Source organism: Megalops cyprinoides, chromosome 2, assembly GCF_013368585.1.
Source record: "Megalops cyprinoides isolate fMegCyp1 chromosome 2, fMegCyp1.pri, whole genome shotgun sequence".
Lineage (NCBI taxonomy): Eukaryota > Metazoa > Chordata > Actinopteri > Elopiformes > Megalopidae > Megalops > Megalops cyprinoides.
The window spans coordinates 68,439,676-68,456,239 of record NC_050584.1 but is presented as its reverse complement, the minus strand read 5'-3'; the positions used below and the strand labels follow the sequence as shown (position 1 = coordinate 68,456,239).

At 42.2% G+C, this 16,564-nt stretch overlaps 2 protein-coding genes across 2 annotated transcripts; both read right to left on the bottom strand.

Moving 5' to 3' along the window:
* Positions 1 to 2,169: 2,169 nt before the first annotated feature.
* On the bottom strand, positions 2,170 to 6,456 carry LOC118772351 (GTPase IMAP family member 9-like). The gene is made up of 4 exons (XM_036520612.1): positions 6,376 to 6,456; positions 5,962 to 6,186; positions 2,865 to 3,692; positions 2,170 to 2,184 (listed from the first exon to the last, which is right to left on the bottom strand). The coding sequence occupies exons 1-4, from the start codon at positions 6,454 to 6,456 to the stop codon at positions 2,170 to 2,172; spliced, it is 1,149 nt and encodes a 382-aa protein (XP_036376505.1).
* Positions 6,457 to 7,378: 922 nt separating this feature from the next.
* On the bottom strand, positions 7,379 to 10,283 carry LOC118772350 (GTPase IMAP family member 7-like). The gene is made up of 2 exons (XM_036520611.1): positions 10,259 to 10,283; positions 7,379 to 8,382 (listed from the first exon to the last, which is right to left on the bottom strand). The coding sequence occupies exons 1-2, from the start codon at positions 10,281 to 10,283 to the stop codon at positions 7,379 to 7,381; spliced, it is 1,029 nt and encodes a 342-aa protein (XP_036376504.1).
* Positions 10,284 to 16,564: the final 6,281 nt, after the last annotated feature.

The following is a 16,564-nucleotide window of genomic DNA, read 5'->3' as shown; positions in this document are numbered from 1 at the left end:
CCCTATATCTTCCCTGCTCGTCTCTGTCTTGTTGCTAGGTTGTTGCAGTGTTTTCTTTTGCCTGTTTCGGTCCCACGTTAATATTCTGTGTCGGAGTTTCTTGTGCTGACCTCGCCTGTTCCTCGACTTCATCTCTGCCTGCGTTTTTACCCTGATTGCCTGATCCGCCTGCCTGCTTGGTTTCGACCCCCTCTTCGACCCCCTCTGCCCCCTCCCCACTTTTGAGCCCTGGCAGGCACAGATGGAGAAAAATGAACAGTACTGAAACTGGTGCAAAGATTCTCCCATCGTCTCGCGGCCATATAGACGGTGCTGACCGCATTGAAACATGGATTCACATTCGGGCCCTCTACTGCAAGATGTGAAAACTCCTACACTTTGAACAATGTATTCAGCCAACACTGAAGGTCGATGTTGCAAATGGCATTCGAGAAGGACCGAACACAGAAGTTTCGCGATGATTGGAAGGGGAGGCTGTTTTGGAGATTCAGTTAAACAAGAATGCGCTTGCAGCTCTACTGAATGAAAGTAAGGTAACAGCACCAGTCAAGGCACCAAACGTTATCTGCACATGTGTATTGAGAGCATTGAGTGCACTTCTATTTGTAAGCATTTGGTAAAGAGATGGTTGAGAAATGTCATTGTCGTTGTCTCCCCCCCTTCGCTGATCGCTGATTTGTTCATTTCTTCAAGCTCAATCTTGTTCAATTCGTTAAGTGCATATCCTTCTTTGGCCTTAGGGTGGTGACGATAATCTGTCAAGTATTGACAAGATTTCCAAGCTTTGAAGAGCTTTTTTTAATTATTTTTTTATTTTTGCATTGTAAAACACTGCTGCACTTTGTCAGTATTGACAGCAGGAGGCCTAAATTGACTACATAACATAATAGCAACTAGCTTCAGTGGCTTCATTAGCAATCATGGCATTAACTGTATTTAATGCTGAAATTTACACGCTTGTTTAAATATTTTGTTTCACAAAATGGAGCCTTGTCACAATACTACAATGCAGGTCGGTATAATCATGGACAGAGTCACCCTGTGGTCAGAGAAGGAAATGCACCGAATTGGATTCACTGTTCAATATATACTGAAAGACTGAATGGGAATAACTGAATGAATCTGAATGTGACTCGGTGAACTGCAGAAGACCCACACAGTCATCAACTGAAAGGACTGGCTGAACGAATGAACTGCAGGCACTGAATGAGAATCGTACTACAGTCTACTGATCTGTTCAGTGATTGGGGCATTTACGTTCAGTGACTCTGTTCTGATAGGCTGCCTGGACAGCAGCCTGTCCCAGTGTAACTTTTCCTCCACTAACAAGCAGAATTTTGTAGATTTGTGCAGATTTCTTCTTTTTGTAGTAAATTCACTTGATTCGTTCAACATTCCTTTGCAAAGTTCAACTAACCATTTCTCTTAGAGTGTATACACTGGAAACAAGATTCTCAGTAAATGAGCATTGTTTGTTTGATCTGTGTGTGCTTTTGGGCCTCCAGAGTTGTGCTCAGTTCTGCAGACCCTGAGTTTGTGCTGCAACGTGGTCACTGCATCCAGCTGGAGGAATACCCACACTTCTATGCCAAGTCAGATACATAAAGATCCCCTATGAGAAGATGAGATGAGGAGATAGTTTTTACTTTTATTTAAAAAGAAAGAAATGCAGTAGTAATAAAGATTCCCATTGTCCATTTACCTGTATGAACTGCTTAACTACTGTAACACAACTAAACAATTTTAGTTATGCTGCTAAATGTTATGTATAAATGAATAAATGTATACATTCAGCAATTACAACAAAAAAATTACAGAAACTGACCTGGTTCTGTGGGTTCACAATAATATACTTCTTCCTTCCTCTATGAAATGGCTTTTTTCCTTTTAATTTGTTCTGCTATTCCATTTGTAAAGATTTATTTTCCCTGCAAGTTGTACTGCTTGTACTACTACTTATTATATCAAAAAGAAAAGGCTGCATGAGCTCAGTAACCTGACAGTGATCAGTCTGGTTTTTGTTGAAGATGTGATATCAACCTCCACCTTTCTCAACAAACTTCCCCAGGTACCTCGTGTATTAACTGTGTATATCCTATGCATCCTATCTTGTCCTATGTGCACAATTTTCATGCATTTTGTATAAGATCTGCAAATGTTTACAACTTGTTAGGCACCTATGACCTGCTCAGACAATGTCAGGGAGAGTTACGTTAACCCTCCATTTTGCAGTATTTGGCCTCCTGTAGCACTGTGTGCAAAAAATAGCCATTCGCTGTTAAAGAAAGTGTATGTGCCTGTTGGGGGATCACAGAGGCAGCAATATAACAAAAAAAACAATATTTAAAAACCCAGCCGCCCTCACGTTCTGTAGTCAGGGCCTCAAATTTTCATTAGTACCAGGCACCCGATTAGCATTAGTGCACCACTGTTTGTAGACATGTAGAAGCAAATTACTACAAATTTTATCACTACAATGTTTTATAGTGACTGACCTTTATAGTGACTTATCTGAATACTGGACTGGAGTCTGAGTATAACATCAGACATCATCACATTCATTTTACTTTTGATGGACTGTAATTCAATCGCTTTCTTTGTTCCCTTTTATTGAATGTTATGTTTTTTTTTACTTATTTCAAAACTCCCTCTTTCCCTAAATAACCCATCATTTCTCTTGCACCTTCTGCCACCTGCTTCCCCACTGAAACCACCGCCTCTCTGGACCTGACGGCTGCGTCTTGCGGCCCGTCTGCGCACTCAGCGGCACTCCCTCCTACAGCTCCCCCACCCACTGCCCCAACTGCAACGCTAAGCGCTGCTGTCCCCCCAGTCATCACGCCAATGCGTGCTACTGTGCTCACAAGAGCAGCTCCAACACCTGTTCCAATCAATGCACCAAGGAGCACCCCAACTGTAACGCCCACTGCTACGTTTAAGACCTTCTTAACAAACGCTTCTGTTGCCTCCTTTCTGGCTGCAGCCAGCTCAGCTTCACGGCCCGCTACTGAGCCGTATTTCTCCATCACGATCCTCTCCTGCTCCTGTCTGATGGCTTTAGCTGCCTCAGCATACATCTCGTTAGTGTAGCAGCTGTGTCCGTTCCTCTCCAGCATGGCCTCCACCTTCTGCATGAGCTCGGCGACCTGAGAGCGATCGCTCCTCTCTTGGTTGTTGAAGACATGATATCTTCCTCCACATTTCTGAACAAGCGCCTTCAGGTGCTTGTTGTCCTTGATGAAGTGCTCTACGGGTTTATTCCGGAGACTGTCACCTCTTGTGAACAGGACGATGGTGAACTTCAGGGCTTCCTCCCCAAACTGCTTTTCAATTTTCCTCACAGTTGCCATGTCCTCCTCTGTGTATCTGACTACTTTTAGCACCAGCAGGAAGGCATGTGGACCTGGGGCCGAGAGAGAGATGCACCTCACAATCTCTCTCTTTATCTCCTCCTCAGAGAGCTCTGTGTCAAAGAATCCAGGGGTGTCGATGATAGTGTAAGCTTTTCCATTCATTGCTCTCGACACACTCTCACATCTTCGTGTCACTGAGGTGCTGCAGAAATCCTCGTTAAATATTTCTTCTCCCAGGATGGTGTTTCCTGTGCTGCTCTTCCCATTTCCTGTTTTCCCCAGTAGTACGATCCTCCTTTCTGCGGGACAAGAAGAGCGTGCCAACAAGACAGAGAGTGACTGTCATTGAATTACAAGTATGCAACTAGAAAGGAAAGATTGAGGATTAACTAAAGTTGGGTTTAAAAAGGTCTAGCCTGGTAGTAGCTAGTAGTTATGAGCTTTGCTGGAGATGGTCTGTCATTGTGACATAAGCTGCATATGTTAGAATGTTCACATTCTGAACATTCTATCCATATTAGCCAATGACAAATTTTTCAATGTAAAATACTAAATATCTCAAAAAAAATGTAGGTATTAAAAAATGTAGGTATTGGGACAAAAAGCACAAGCAAGGCAATCCCATCCTGGCTGAAGGCATTCTCCAAGTTTTATAAGTGTAACTGAAAAGCTAATAGAGTAATTATTTATAAAGAATCACATGGAATAAGAAGAAATAATACAAAGAACAGTAAGCTGCCCTTTTTCATTTCATTACATTGCAAGCATTTAGCAGACGCTCTTACAAAGATTGACTTCCATCACAATACAACATAAATGTATCCATTCAATTTAAACAAGTAACAGTTTCAGACCAGCTTCACAACACTCCCAGACCAGTGACTGTGAGCATAACACTATTCAAGGCCTGCCACAAGTTGACAAAAGGCAAGCATACTGTGATACTACAGTCCCGAGAACGCAAATTCATAATACGGCATAAGATAAGATAAGACTTTATTGATCTCGAAGGAAATTATTGTGCCAGAGATTGCTCACATTACAGTATCAAGAAACAATGGAAATAAAAAATATAGTAGGCAAGCATGCAAAAAATAAAATACAAGAGGGTAAAAAGAATCTATAAATAAGTAAGAATAAAGCAGTAACTACAGAATGAAATATTCAGCAGCAGGTAAGGTGCACATTCGGATATAAAGTATTGCACAACCATTTTTAATACTCATAATACTACACACATAATTAACATCAAATGCAAGAAGTATCAGGTGTTAGTGGGCGGGGACAGAAGTGGAAGTGAGATGTAGTCTGAAGAGGTGGGTCTGAAGATGGACACTCTGGTGAAGGGAGGGGCCAAGTCACATAGGGAAAATATGTAAGGGCACTATTGCTCCACCAGATGGCACTGTAGACACCACCTGAGCTGGGAGGCAGCTGAAATTTCTCACAGCTGAACTGATTCCCTTCATCAGTTCCCCGTTGAAGTGCTGCAGCTGTTCATAGTTGATTTCACTGTGATGTGCGCATGCTTGGTGAACTTTTTTATTCCTTCTTTACAATTTGGCTCTCCAATAAATTCGATGTTGGGTTCAATCAGGGTTAAATATGTCTACCATGAACAAAGACATGGATATTCACAATTATTCCACAGGGGTGTAGTGCACTGTAAGTTCCTGTCAGATACTGTATGTGGAGTGTTCATTAAGCCACAAAACCAAGATACTTTTCCAAAAGTATATAGTGTAATATTTACATGTATTTGCCATTTAAAGTTTTTCAGATGTTGAGGAGCATTAGAGCACTGCCAGGTAATACACAGCATCTTATCCATTTTTGGTGAAGTGTCATCATTGGTCTTATTCAACTGCTGTGTCTTCCTACCACGGTCCAAACAGAGCCAAGATGAAGGTCTGCAAGGTTGCTTCTGTCAAACATACCCTCAGGAGTGTTTTGAGAAATATGAGTAATTCATTTTGTATGAATTCCAGACGGGTTTGTGTAGTTAATGTTTTACTGTCTCATCAACATGATCTCAGAAACAAAAATATCTTCAATCACCTTTCACAGGCAATTAATATCAGAACAACTGTGACAAAGGTTGAGCTGTTATTTTCAAATCAGTTATTAAATTGTCAACGACATTCATGAATACAAATCCGTATTAAACTAGGATGATCATACATCCTCTTTTTCCCAGATATGTCCTCGTTTTGGGACCTAAAACATGCGTCTCTAAACGAGGACATGTCCGGGAAAAAGGACGTATGGTCACCCTAATTAAACTGAAAGATGAAGAAACCTGCATCTTCAGTGCATGTCTTTCTTTGATTGGCCATCACTTACATCTTCAGTGTATGTCTTTCTTTGATTGGCCATCACCTGCATCTTCAGCCTGGTCTGCATGGTGTGAATCTTGCTTTACTCCTTTCACAGTCTCTGGTCCTGAGTCTGGAGCTGCCTCATGTCCTCCTCCTGTTAATTGTCCTGCTATTTGCTGCACTTTTCTCTTTATGGATGCAGCTGCCCTCCAGACTGGACCCCCAGGAAGCTCATTTAACTCACCGTGATGCTTGTGCAACATCTCTACTTTCTCCAAGAGCTCCTTTACCTGGGTGTCACTGGTGTTATTGTTGGCAAAAACATGATACCTGTTCCCACATTGCTTAAGTAGCTGCTGCAGATTTGTGTCCTGTGAGATGAAGTCTTTGATATTTTTCTTCTTCAGCTTCTCTCCGTGAGTGAAGAGAACCATGGTGTGTTCATTCTCCCTCTGGCCAAACAGCTCCTGCAGAGTCTTCACCGCTCTCTTCTCTTGCTGTGTCAATCGGCCCAGCTGTATGACCAGGAGGAAAGCGTGGGGTCCAGGCTTACAGAGATCTACAGATTTCTTCACCTCTCTTTTCCATTCTTCATCTGAGAGGTCAGCGTTGAATAAGCCCGGCGTATCGACCACAGTGACTCTTCTCCCAAACACCTCCCCTTCTCCACTCTGACTGCTCAGTGTCAGAGAAGTGAAACTGACCCCAGACTCAAACACCTCTCTGCCCAGGATGGTGTTTCCTGCTGCACTCTTCCCAACTCCACTCAGGCCAGTAAGAATCATTTTCAGGGTAGATGCTCCCCCAAGCTCTGCAAACAAGCCAAGGATATGCATGTCTTAAACAGATCTAATAATGTTTAGAATCTGCTTCCCATCACATTCCATACAGTTGTCATAGTCAACCTATTATCAGGGGAACATGCAAGTTAATTCCTGAAAAACAGGATTCCGCAGCACATACTTTATGTCCTTGATGTTTCTAAAAGTTTTATATATATTATATGAAAGGATATTTTAGGGAAATAAAAACATGGATTATGAAGAAACTCTTCAGCATCAAAAGAAACCTATGACAAGGGCACTTTAGACAGAAAAAAGCTTAATTTCTTAAATTATGGACGTCTGCTCATAGTCGGTGCTGCATAACTGCAAGTAAATGCTTGTTATGTGTTTATCAGTGGATTTTTAAAGTGTACTGGCCCATTTAAAACTGAAAGGGTACCTAGCTGATAGCTCATGGTCCTGTTTTTTCACTGTTTCTTACTTCTGGGAAATGAAGTTCAATACAGATGCTGTGTGTCTCATCAGGAGGCAGTGGGTTAAAATTTGAATGATAGGATGAAGGTTATCTGCTGAGCAAGTCAGTAATATTACACAGAGAAACACCACTGAGATCTGTAAGGAGGCATCAGGACATATATAAAGAGCTCAAGCATAGCATTTATAATTCAACACTTTATTTAGTCTTTGTGATATTATTTACATACAGAACATGCAACAGTTACTTAACATTTCCTTGAAATCATCCATTATAAGGATCTTCATTCTACTCACTACTCAGGCAAAATTAAAAAAGGGGAAATTCTGTGTGTCAATCCAATCTGAAAGCTGTGTTGAGATAGTATTAAAACATTAAAATAGAGATGAAGGGCATATGTAAATGTACATGTTTACGAATGCCTGTGTACTATGATCCTTGCACACTTCACTGAATACGGCACTTCGTGATCGCAGCTTTAATCCCGACACCTGCCCCTCCTCCTGCAGCTGCTCCCACTCCTGCTCCTATTGCTGCTCCGACCGCAATCCCCACGGGTCCACCGAGTACTCCTACTGCTGCTCCTACTCCTGCTCCTCCCGCTAATCCTCCTGCTAAGCCTCCTGCTCCCAGTGCAACCAGCCACTCCTTTATGAAAGTGTTGTTTTTTTCTGCCTCTGCCTGCAATTCTTCCTCCGTTGCTGCTATGAGCTCTTTTATCTTCTCCAACAGTTCTGCCCCTCTGTATTCAGCATTCAGTTCTGCCATCCTCTTTATAAACTCTTCCTCTTTCCTTTTCCTGATCCTCTCCTTCTCTTTCTGGATGGCCTCCTCTGCCTTTGGGAACATGTTGTTGGTGTAGAAGCCTTGATTCTTGGCAACCAGCTCATCTATTTGCGTCAGAAGTGTCCGGGCTTGATTGTTGAATCCTTTGACCTCATTGTTGAAGGCTATGTATCTTTTCCCACATTTATCCACAATATCTTTGAGGTCTTTGCCAGATTTGCCTACAAAGTCACTTAAAGTTTTGTTTTTTAGCTGCTCTCCATGTGTGAAAACCACTATTGAGTGCTTCAGAGCGTTCTCACCTATGGTGAGCTTGATCACCTCCAAAGTGTCTTTCTCCTCTTGTGTGAATCGTCCCAGCTGAAGCACGATTAAGATTGCATGTGGTCCAGGGGCCATAAGGCAGATGGATTTTAAGATGTCCTTCATAATGTCCTCATTACTAAGTTTTGTGTCAAACATTCCTGGGGTGTCGATTACCGAAACGTGCCTGCCGTTTACATGCTCTGTCTTTTTCTTACATTTAGCTGTCACTGAGGAGGAGGAGACCTCAGACTGAAACACATCTTTCCCCAGGATGGTGTTTCCTGTTGCACTCTTCCCAACTCCAGTCTTTCCAACCAGCAGAATCCGAAGCTCACTGGTTTTTGTCTGGATTTTTCGTCCTGGCAAAGAACAAGTAAACTCCTGTTACTTTTGTGCTGATTGGTCAATTCCATGCATGTCTTGAGCAAAAACAGACAAACCATGACTATTGTCCTTCCTTTAAAGTTCACATCTCCTGCAGAGGCAAAAGCAGGTCTCTTCTCTCAAAGGTCTTTGATCCATTTACATTAGCATCACATCAAAAACGTACTTTTTCTTAGAAATGTTCCCGTGTTTGCTTCTATGTTTTAGCAGACATGCAGAAGTAAACTTTATGTGCATCGTATTTCCCACATAGTGTTGACATATGGGCGGCAGTGTAGCATAGTGGTTAAGGAGCAGGACTCGTAACCGAAAGGTTGCTGGTTTGATCCCCGTTGGGACACTGCTGCTGTACCCTTGGGCAAGGTACTTAACCCACAATTGCTTCAGCTGTATAAATGGATAACATTGTAAAAAACTGTAACCTATGTGAGTCGCTTTGGATAAAAGCGTCTGCCAAATGAATAAATGTAAATATCCAAAGGCATTCACATACAGTATACCCTCACACTACATAACATTTCGTAATGTTTCATGAGAAATTCTGAGCAGACAGATGAACTGCAAGAGGTCAGTCTGGCCTGTCTCATTTCCTCTGAGCACTGAATTGTGACAGGCCCGAGTCGCAGAGAATAATAGATTAAAAACCATATACAAAGTGGAGGTGACATTAAGTAGCTCCCATCTCAGGTGGTCACAGAGGCACTGGCTATTTTTGATGCAAAGGATCTTTTAAAAAGAACAACCCTGTCAAAGTTTCTTTACATGGAACCTGCCACTGACCTACTGGCATGATTCACTGCCATGGCCAAATGAAACTAAGATTATACCTAGCAACAGAAAAATAGCTGACAAGTGGGTAATTAGCTAGAGGGCTGTTATTAGTAGTCAGGCCTGGTGCAAGCCTGGAAAAGGACGCTACTCCAAATTCAATCGTATCAACTTGCAGAAGCTAGCTTTGGAAAAAAACTAGCTTTTTTTCTCAAAATTGAAACTTGTCAGAATTAAACACTACTTAAGATTTGGTCATTCAATCCATTCAATACATCATTGATTGATTTTAGGTTTCATTAAGATGATGAGATTGTTAACCTTGTTTTTTATTAAGTCTTTCCCTTGAAAAAAAAAAAGATTGATGATCTTACAGAGAGAGATGATCATATGACCTCTGAATGAAGGACGTACGGTACGGAAGTGTTGTTCATTACTCATATAAGAATTATTTTACTTATGGTGTAAGTACTTGGATTAGATTGACCATCACACGTCATGTGTCAGATCTGCGCATGTGTGTCTTCATGTTAGGAGCAGTACGAGACATGCTGGGCTTCCAGGAGAAATGTCTGCCAGTTCTTCCTAGAGTGAAAGAGTTGAACCTGTTCCAAAGCCGGCTGCATCCTTACTCTACCCACTTTACGAGGGATTGCTAGGGCTTCATCCTGAAAACATTTCCACCCCTCCCCCTTACACTCACAATACAAAGAGAAGGGTGGTCACTAAAGTTTAAGGATGAATGAACCTAAAGCGATACTGTCTTACATGTTACATATAGCCACTTACCAATATAACATCGTACAAAGCGTTTTGATACCAAACTTAGTAATCATCATACATTCAAAAACATTTAATAAAACTACTAAGGTCATTTGTCAAAGTACCCCCTCCCTCATTCAATATATTTATGCCCATTTGTATTTCTAAGAATGTTTTAATGTTTTAAGTCTAAATACTTTATCATGTGTGTTGTGCGTGTGTGTGTGCTTGTGTGCATGTGTGTGTGTGTGTGTGTGTCTGTGTGTGTGTGGGTGTTTATGAACGGGCACTGAAATGAGCATAAGAAAAACCTGAGCTTACCTGGGCGTGGAAAATTCTTGATCATGTCTGCTCTGTCCGAGGGAGATCAGCTGAGATTGACGTGTGGCTCTTTGTAGAGCTGAGTCTGCAGTGCTGCTGTCTGCACTTTTGTAAGTCGCTTTGGATAAAAGCGTCTGCTAAATGAATAAATGTAAATGTAAATGTCTGTGCCAGGTGTGTGGAACTGAAGCCGTGTGCTACAGTTTTATACGTGTCTCACACACCTGAACACTCCCACAGACACTCAGGATCAGGAATGCATAAGCAATTCAAATTTCAGGAACTTTATATGTGCATTTATTTTGCCAATTTCCCTCGGGCAGTGGCTGTACTCTGGCAAAACTATGATCACTAGCATAGTAAACAAATTGTTTTGCTGTTTCCACTTAATATTCCTTAAATTCTACAAAAAGGTTTGGTATAAAAGGTATGGGAAAGCACATGATAACCTGCTCAGCAGACTCATAACCAGCACCTGGGGGACAGAAGTGTTCTGCAGGCTCCAACACCTCAGCTTTGAGCGGGCAGAGGCCCACAGAGGATCATGTCCTCACACACCTCAGCTTTGAGCGGGCAGAGGCCCACAGAGGATCATGTCCTCACACACCTCAGCTTTGAGCGGGCAGAGGCCCACAGAGGATCATGTCCTCACACACCTCAGCTTTGAGCGGGCAGAGGCCCACAGAGGATCATGTCCTCACACACCTCAGCTTTGAGCGGGCAGAGGCCCACAGAGGATCATGTCCTCACACACCTCAGCTTTGAGCGGGCAGAGGCCCACAGAGGATCATGTCCTCACACACCTCAGCTTTGAGTGGGCAGAGGCCCACAGAGGATCATGTCCTCACACACAAATACCGCATTCCAGAAGGATGTCTGAATGCCCCAAGTGAATGAGAATAGTATTCATAGTCACATCTGAAAATATGTCTGAAATATATTTAAAATGCCTCCCTTTTAATGATCAGGGTAATTCATAATAACTGTCCCAGGCATTTCTGGTTGTTTAACTCTTCAGATAAATATAACCAAGCTGGAATGCAGTCATGTTAAATATAAAAGTGAAAGTATTTACCATACTCAGCACAGCTACGTAGAACAATTGTTGGGAGGAGAGTGGAACAAGTGCAGGTGTGGCGACTATGAGAGATATAACAGGTGAGTGCATTCCACATCCATCAACCACGCGCCTCAGGGGACTGCTGCTCTTTTACAGGGCTGTACAGCCACATATACAAGACTGTCAGTTCCACCCAAAGTCTCCCTCAGGCCTCACTGGCCCCCTCTTCTCTTTTGGCTCCCTTACTTACATCCCCAAGCATGCAAAACATCCTATTATCCTACTGTATGGTGCTGTAAATTGGTGTGCAATCCTTCTGTTAGTGTTCTAAATAAGTTACATGAATTGTTTTGCCATAAAGAAACACAAGAACATGCCTCTCATAATCAGCAATGCTACGGAGGCAAACAGATCGTCTCATCACATCAAAGATGGAAGAGAAACAGAGCAGCAGGAGACGAGGAAATACGGGGCATCTTCCCCATCACCAGGGATGAGGGTAATGTGTGAGCCCGCGTAAGAACACACCTGAAAATGTATGTTTCAGCTTGCACTCTTTGGCCCATCTTTAAATTAGTCTCGTTTTCAAGCGCTCTGACTCCTGGAAGCCATTTTGCTCTTGTAGCTAGTGATTGGAGACCAAGTGTAATTGAACATAGAATCTCGTATCGATAGTTGCCCCTTAACTGATGTAATATTGAGGGGAGAGAACCTGTGTGCAAGTTCACCTGGGAACAATATGTGACGAGACTAATTCATGTCAGCATCACTTGTGGTCTTCATCCTGCAAAACAGCATTACCTGAATGTTTCTCACTTTTTTGATTGTGCAACAAATTAAACATGCTGAGGAGGATCTGACCAAACCTACTGCAGGAAATCAGGATACATGTAAGAGTGAAGGTATGTATCGCAGTCAATGTACGAGTGTGGGGGAATAACTGGGAGTTAAGCAGTGGTGTAGTCTAGTTTGCAGTAGTGGGTATACTGTGATGATTCCCCCCCACCCCCTCCCTCCACGCACACGCACACCCCAGCGCAACACCCAACAACCCCATAACCACCAACGCATACTGTACACATATTCACACACAACTGAGGCCATTCCAAAGGACTGAGTATGTATTTTCAGAGGATAAAACCTATTTATTTCAAGCCACATTACATGTTACAAATTAGCATAGTGTCTGTGGGCCTGGGGTAAGGGGAGGTATCCAGAGTACAAAGCTTTCCAGATGTGTTTGTACTCTGGCATCTTCACTTTTGCTTTGCCTCCTTGCATCCTTGGCAGAGTGAGGGCAGAACTGTGTAGGAACACAGGAGTTTTTTAAGCGCACATAGGCCTACAGAACGGACAGCTAGAGGACTGTGAGGAGAAATTCGCTGAATTTGACAAAAAGTGAATTGGATTAGAATCACGGAGTACACCTGTAAAGTCCACCTGACCACTAACATTCACAGTTCAAAGGCACTGAATGCCTCCAAACAATAAAAAAATCATAGCTATATCAAACACAGTGGGTAACAATCATATTTAGTAGCTACTTTAACTACACCTTGAAATTAAGTAGCCTACTTTTGCATTTACCAGCATACAGCGTATATCTGAGTAGTTATACTATCACTAAAACAAAGTTCTCTACTTCATCCACCCATATCAATATCATGTGCAAGACTGATGTTAACCAGGCATACCAAAGCTTTTCATCTCTGAGCACCATCATTTGATTATTTATTTGTCTAGCTACGTTTTCTTATAGTGATGTTTAGTAGCCCGAAAGAGGAAGGTTGGGTGAACACAGGGGAAGAGGAGGGAGATGCTGCTACTGTGCTAACTTAGCTACTTGTTGGCTAGCTAGCCAATTTAGTTTTTTACCCACGAAATCTAGCTGTCTAGCTATGAAAACCATCGCTCACTAGCTAACTTCAGGCACACACTAGACGTGGCAGCAAATATAATTCAATGCACATATCGCACATCCCCTGCTGTTAGAGTAATATATACTAGCTAATCAGCTAATGTTAATCTGTATGAGATTTTTCACTTAGGCCCTACCAGTTGTAACGTTATCAGGCTCCTTTTCTGCAATCTCAGGTGCCAGTCTGCCAGGATCAGAAACTTCAGCTTCTGGCTTTTGATGATGTGTTTTTATAAACTGCAAGTGTGTTACTTGTTTGTTTCATTTCATTTTATTTCATTTAACTTTATTTCAATATATAAATTCTTATTTTTATAAATCCCAAAATCACACAGCTGCAGCATTCGCATGTGTATGCACCCCAGCTTGTGAAACGTGCTCGTTGGTGCTGAGGGCGAGTGAGGTGGGGGGATGGGGGGAGGGCTGTCTGAATATGATATGAAACTTTTTTTTAATATTCGGCTGCATTTGCAGTTTGCTGTCTCCCGATCCAGAAATCCTGGAGCTTTATTAGTGGGTACAGATGGCGTAGACCTGCGTATCACGCAGACTACATCACTGTTATCAACCATGTTTTATTATTGTTGTTAGTGGTATTATTTGCTTTGGCAACACGTAGATTTTACATATTTTTTATTTTTATATGGGGATGATATTAAACAAGGGAGGTCAAAGAAAACACCTATACTTATTTATCAACACTGTCAGACCAGAGTTAACTTAAAACAGATTATACCTAGGGCTGGGCGATATATTGCATAGTTATTTTTAGCGCAACAGCGCTATCCCCGGTATGTGGCATTAGGTTTCTTCCCGTATGTTTTTTCCCTTTAGTCAGACCTGATGCAGGAGCACACCTCCACCTTTTCCGATGCCATGTGAAATGCTTTGGGGGGAAAAAATGCCACTCGTATGCATTTAATGTTGATATCACAGCAACAGCAAAATGCTGCTTCTATGTGGTAGGTAGAAACACATGGCTACTAAGATAATTACTAAGTGATTCTGGTTTTTCAGGCTTCTTTCCACACTGATCTGCTGCAAGCTTATCAAGTGCAACACACAAAGTCATCAGTAACAGTAACAAATCAAACAAATTAAATATCAAAACCAAGTTCGGCCCGTGGCCCATTTTTTCATTTCCTATTTTTGATCTGAGCATAAAATCCAAAGTATGAAAAACCGTTTCTTTTTTTTGTATCACATTCATAAACGAATAACGAAATAACGAATCGTTTTTTCATTTTCCGATTTTGAATTCTCAATTGAATATGAAAAGAACGAATGATTCACGGATTACCCTGCTCCACAGTTACATCGTATAAAGTGCATGTTTTAAAGGGGATCTCTCTGTATTGGGGGAAATCCTTTATGTTGTTGATTGTAATAATTGTAATATTTTTCATATTTTGCTTCCAATAGAAAAGAAAAAAACCTGTCTTACATCCCTGTTTGTGATTAATATAATTTATATTTTGATTCAATAAAAATATATATATATTTTTAATCAGCCCCTGATTAACCTGAGTCATCTGAAGAGGACCTGCTGTCATCTGCAAGTTTGCCCTCCTGGATTAAAGACGGCCTGCTACGCTGCAACTATCTTCAAACGTTCAACTTTTTCCTGCTCCCTCTCAAACTCCAACCTCATTTTCCCCTGCTCTATTTGCAATGAAATCAACTCTCTAGTTTGTTCAAAAGTCAATCCCTGATCACTACTCTCTGCATTAAAAGGTTCTGAAGCCCCTGCCACTGCAAGAACACCAAGCCCTCCCAACTTCACCATCAACACAGCCTTCACGCTGTAAGATTTTGGTCCAGATCCCTAAACTAACTCACTCAGTGCAGCATAAGATAGCACAGATCCTCTCACTTAAGGTATGCTAATACGTGTATTCATCTGTCTAGATGGCCTTAGTGTAACCACAGTTCTGCTCACAGACTTCAATTGTCACTCTGGCCGTGGCTGGCCATTGCAGCAATTGGTGCTTCTAAAGAAACCGGTGATGGGTGATTGAGAACTGTTCTTGCTAGGGAAGATAATGCAATTACCAGACCTCCTGTATTTCACCACCTGTATGCTAATTATTGTCGATCCTGATCAAAGCTCTGTATCAGCATAAAGAATGCTTTCACTAAGTGATCGGGATTCAGATCGACTCCGCTGAACCCAGAGTGCGTTTTCACGTATTTCTGACAACTGCCGTTCCTGTAAATAAAGAAGTCTTTTCTGCGAAGATCGGAATTGTGCCTTGTTTTTCCTTACAACGCTGTCCTTAGGACGCCTGTCAGAACTTGAAATATCGATTTTGTAACGCTCTACAATTCTACACAATCGCTCCTTCATAAATTTATCCAGCAAAGCTGCATCAGGAGGATTAAAAAAGTCCTCTACTTTATCAAGCATTTTAATAAGCCTAGCAGATCTAAATTTTATGATTTAGAGCTACAGACACCAGCACACCCCAACGGTGCAGTGTCCAGTGCAGATACAATTGAGCAAAAGAAGCTTTCCCCCACCCTAACTGCCTAGCTATAACCTAACTACTCTATGAACTAGTCTTCAGTGTGGTACTGGTGTAGCCTGATACTATGCACTGAGCCAAACACTGACCTGTTCAGGTCTGCAAAGAGCAAAGCCACGGGTAACTCAATACCTCAGAGCAATTACAAATTTCAAGCACTGCCCAAGACAGCTACAAAAGCTTACAAAACTAGCAAACTGGACAAGCCCCCAATTTGTCATGACCTGGCTCAAAGTCACAACAAAAAGTGGGCCACCACACCAAACGGTTAACGTCAACCTAAGTCTATTAAAGCTCTAAATCTTAAAACTACATGCACCAATGTGGACGGTCCATCAGTAAGTCAGAGTGGCTGCAGAGTGTTGCATGGGTGACGGTGTAGTGTGTGTGGGATGCAAAGAGAAGCTAACAAACCAACCCTGTGCATGGCCAGGACACTAAAATGGGGAGAGAGAACCCCCTCCCCCACCCCCCGGGGAGAAAGAGAGTGATCTGAGGCTGCAGGGACTGGGGACTCAAATGAGCAGAGGCGGCCACACCCAGAGGAGAGGCCTGCTCCCAGACGACTCCAATAAGCATTCGCCTACTACAGGTCTGCAGACAAAGAGAGCACAGATTAACAAGCACCAATAACATCACTGGAAGGTAGAGCTGTGACACCATGCATTGACTTGCTTCAAATGCAAACAGCCAGACTGCATATATCATTGAATGTTACTGGAGGAAGGTCACCAGGACACATCTGTAACAAAAATGCATGCGGTCATCACTCAATTTCAACAGCAATACTTTGAGAAAGACTG

Bases quoted from the DNA above. Each gene is read 5' to 3' on its own strand.
- LOC118772351 (XM_036520612.1), bottom strand. From the start codon at position 6,456: ATGATTCTTACTGGCCTGAGTGGAGTTGGGAAGAGTGCAGCAGGAAAC. The intron at 6,187-6,375 runs GTCAGTTTCACT...CTGGTCATACAG, and splicing joins GAGAGGTGTTTGAGTCTGGG to CTGGGCCGATTGACACAGCA. The intron at 3,693-5,961 runs GTAAAGGAGCTC...ATTCAATGACAG, and splicing joins ATAACACCAGTGACACCCAG to TCACTCTCTGTCTTGTTGGC.
- LOC118772350 (XM_036520611.1), bottom strand. From the start codon at position 10,283: ATGATCAAGAATTTTCCACGCCCAG. The intron at 8,383-10,258 runs GTAAGCTCAGGT...GTTCTTTGCCAG, and splicing joins CAAGAATTTTCCACGCCCAG to GACGAAAAATCCAGACAAAA.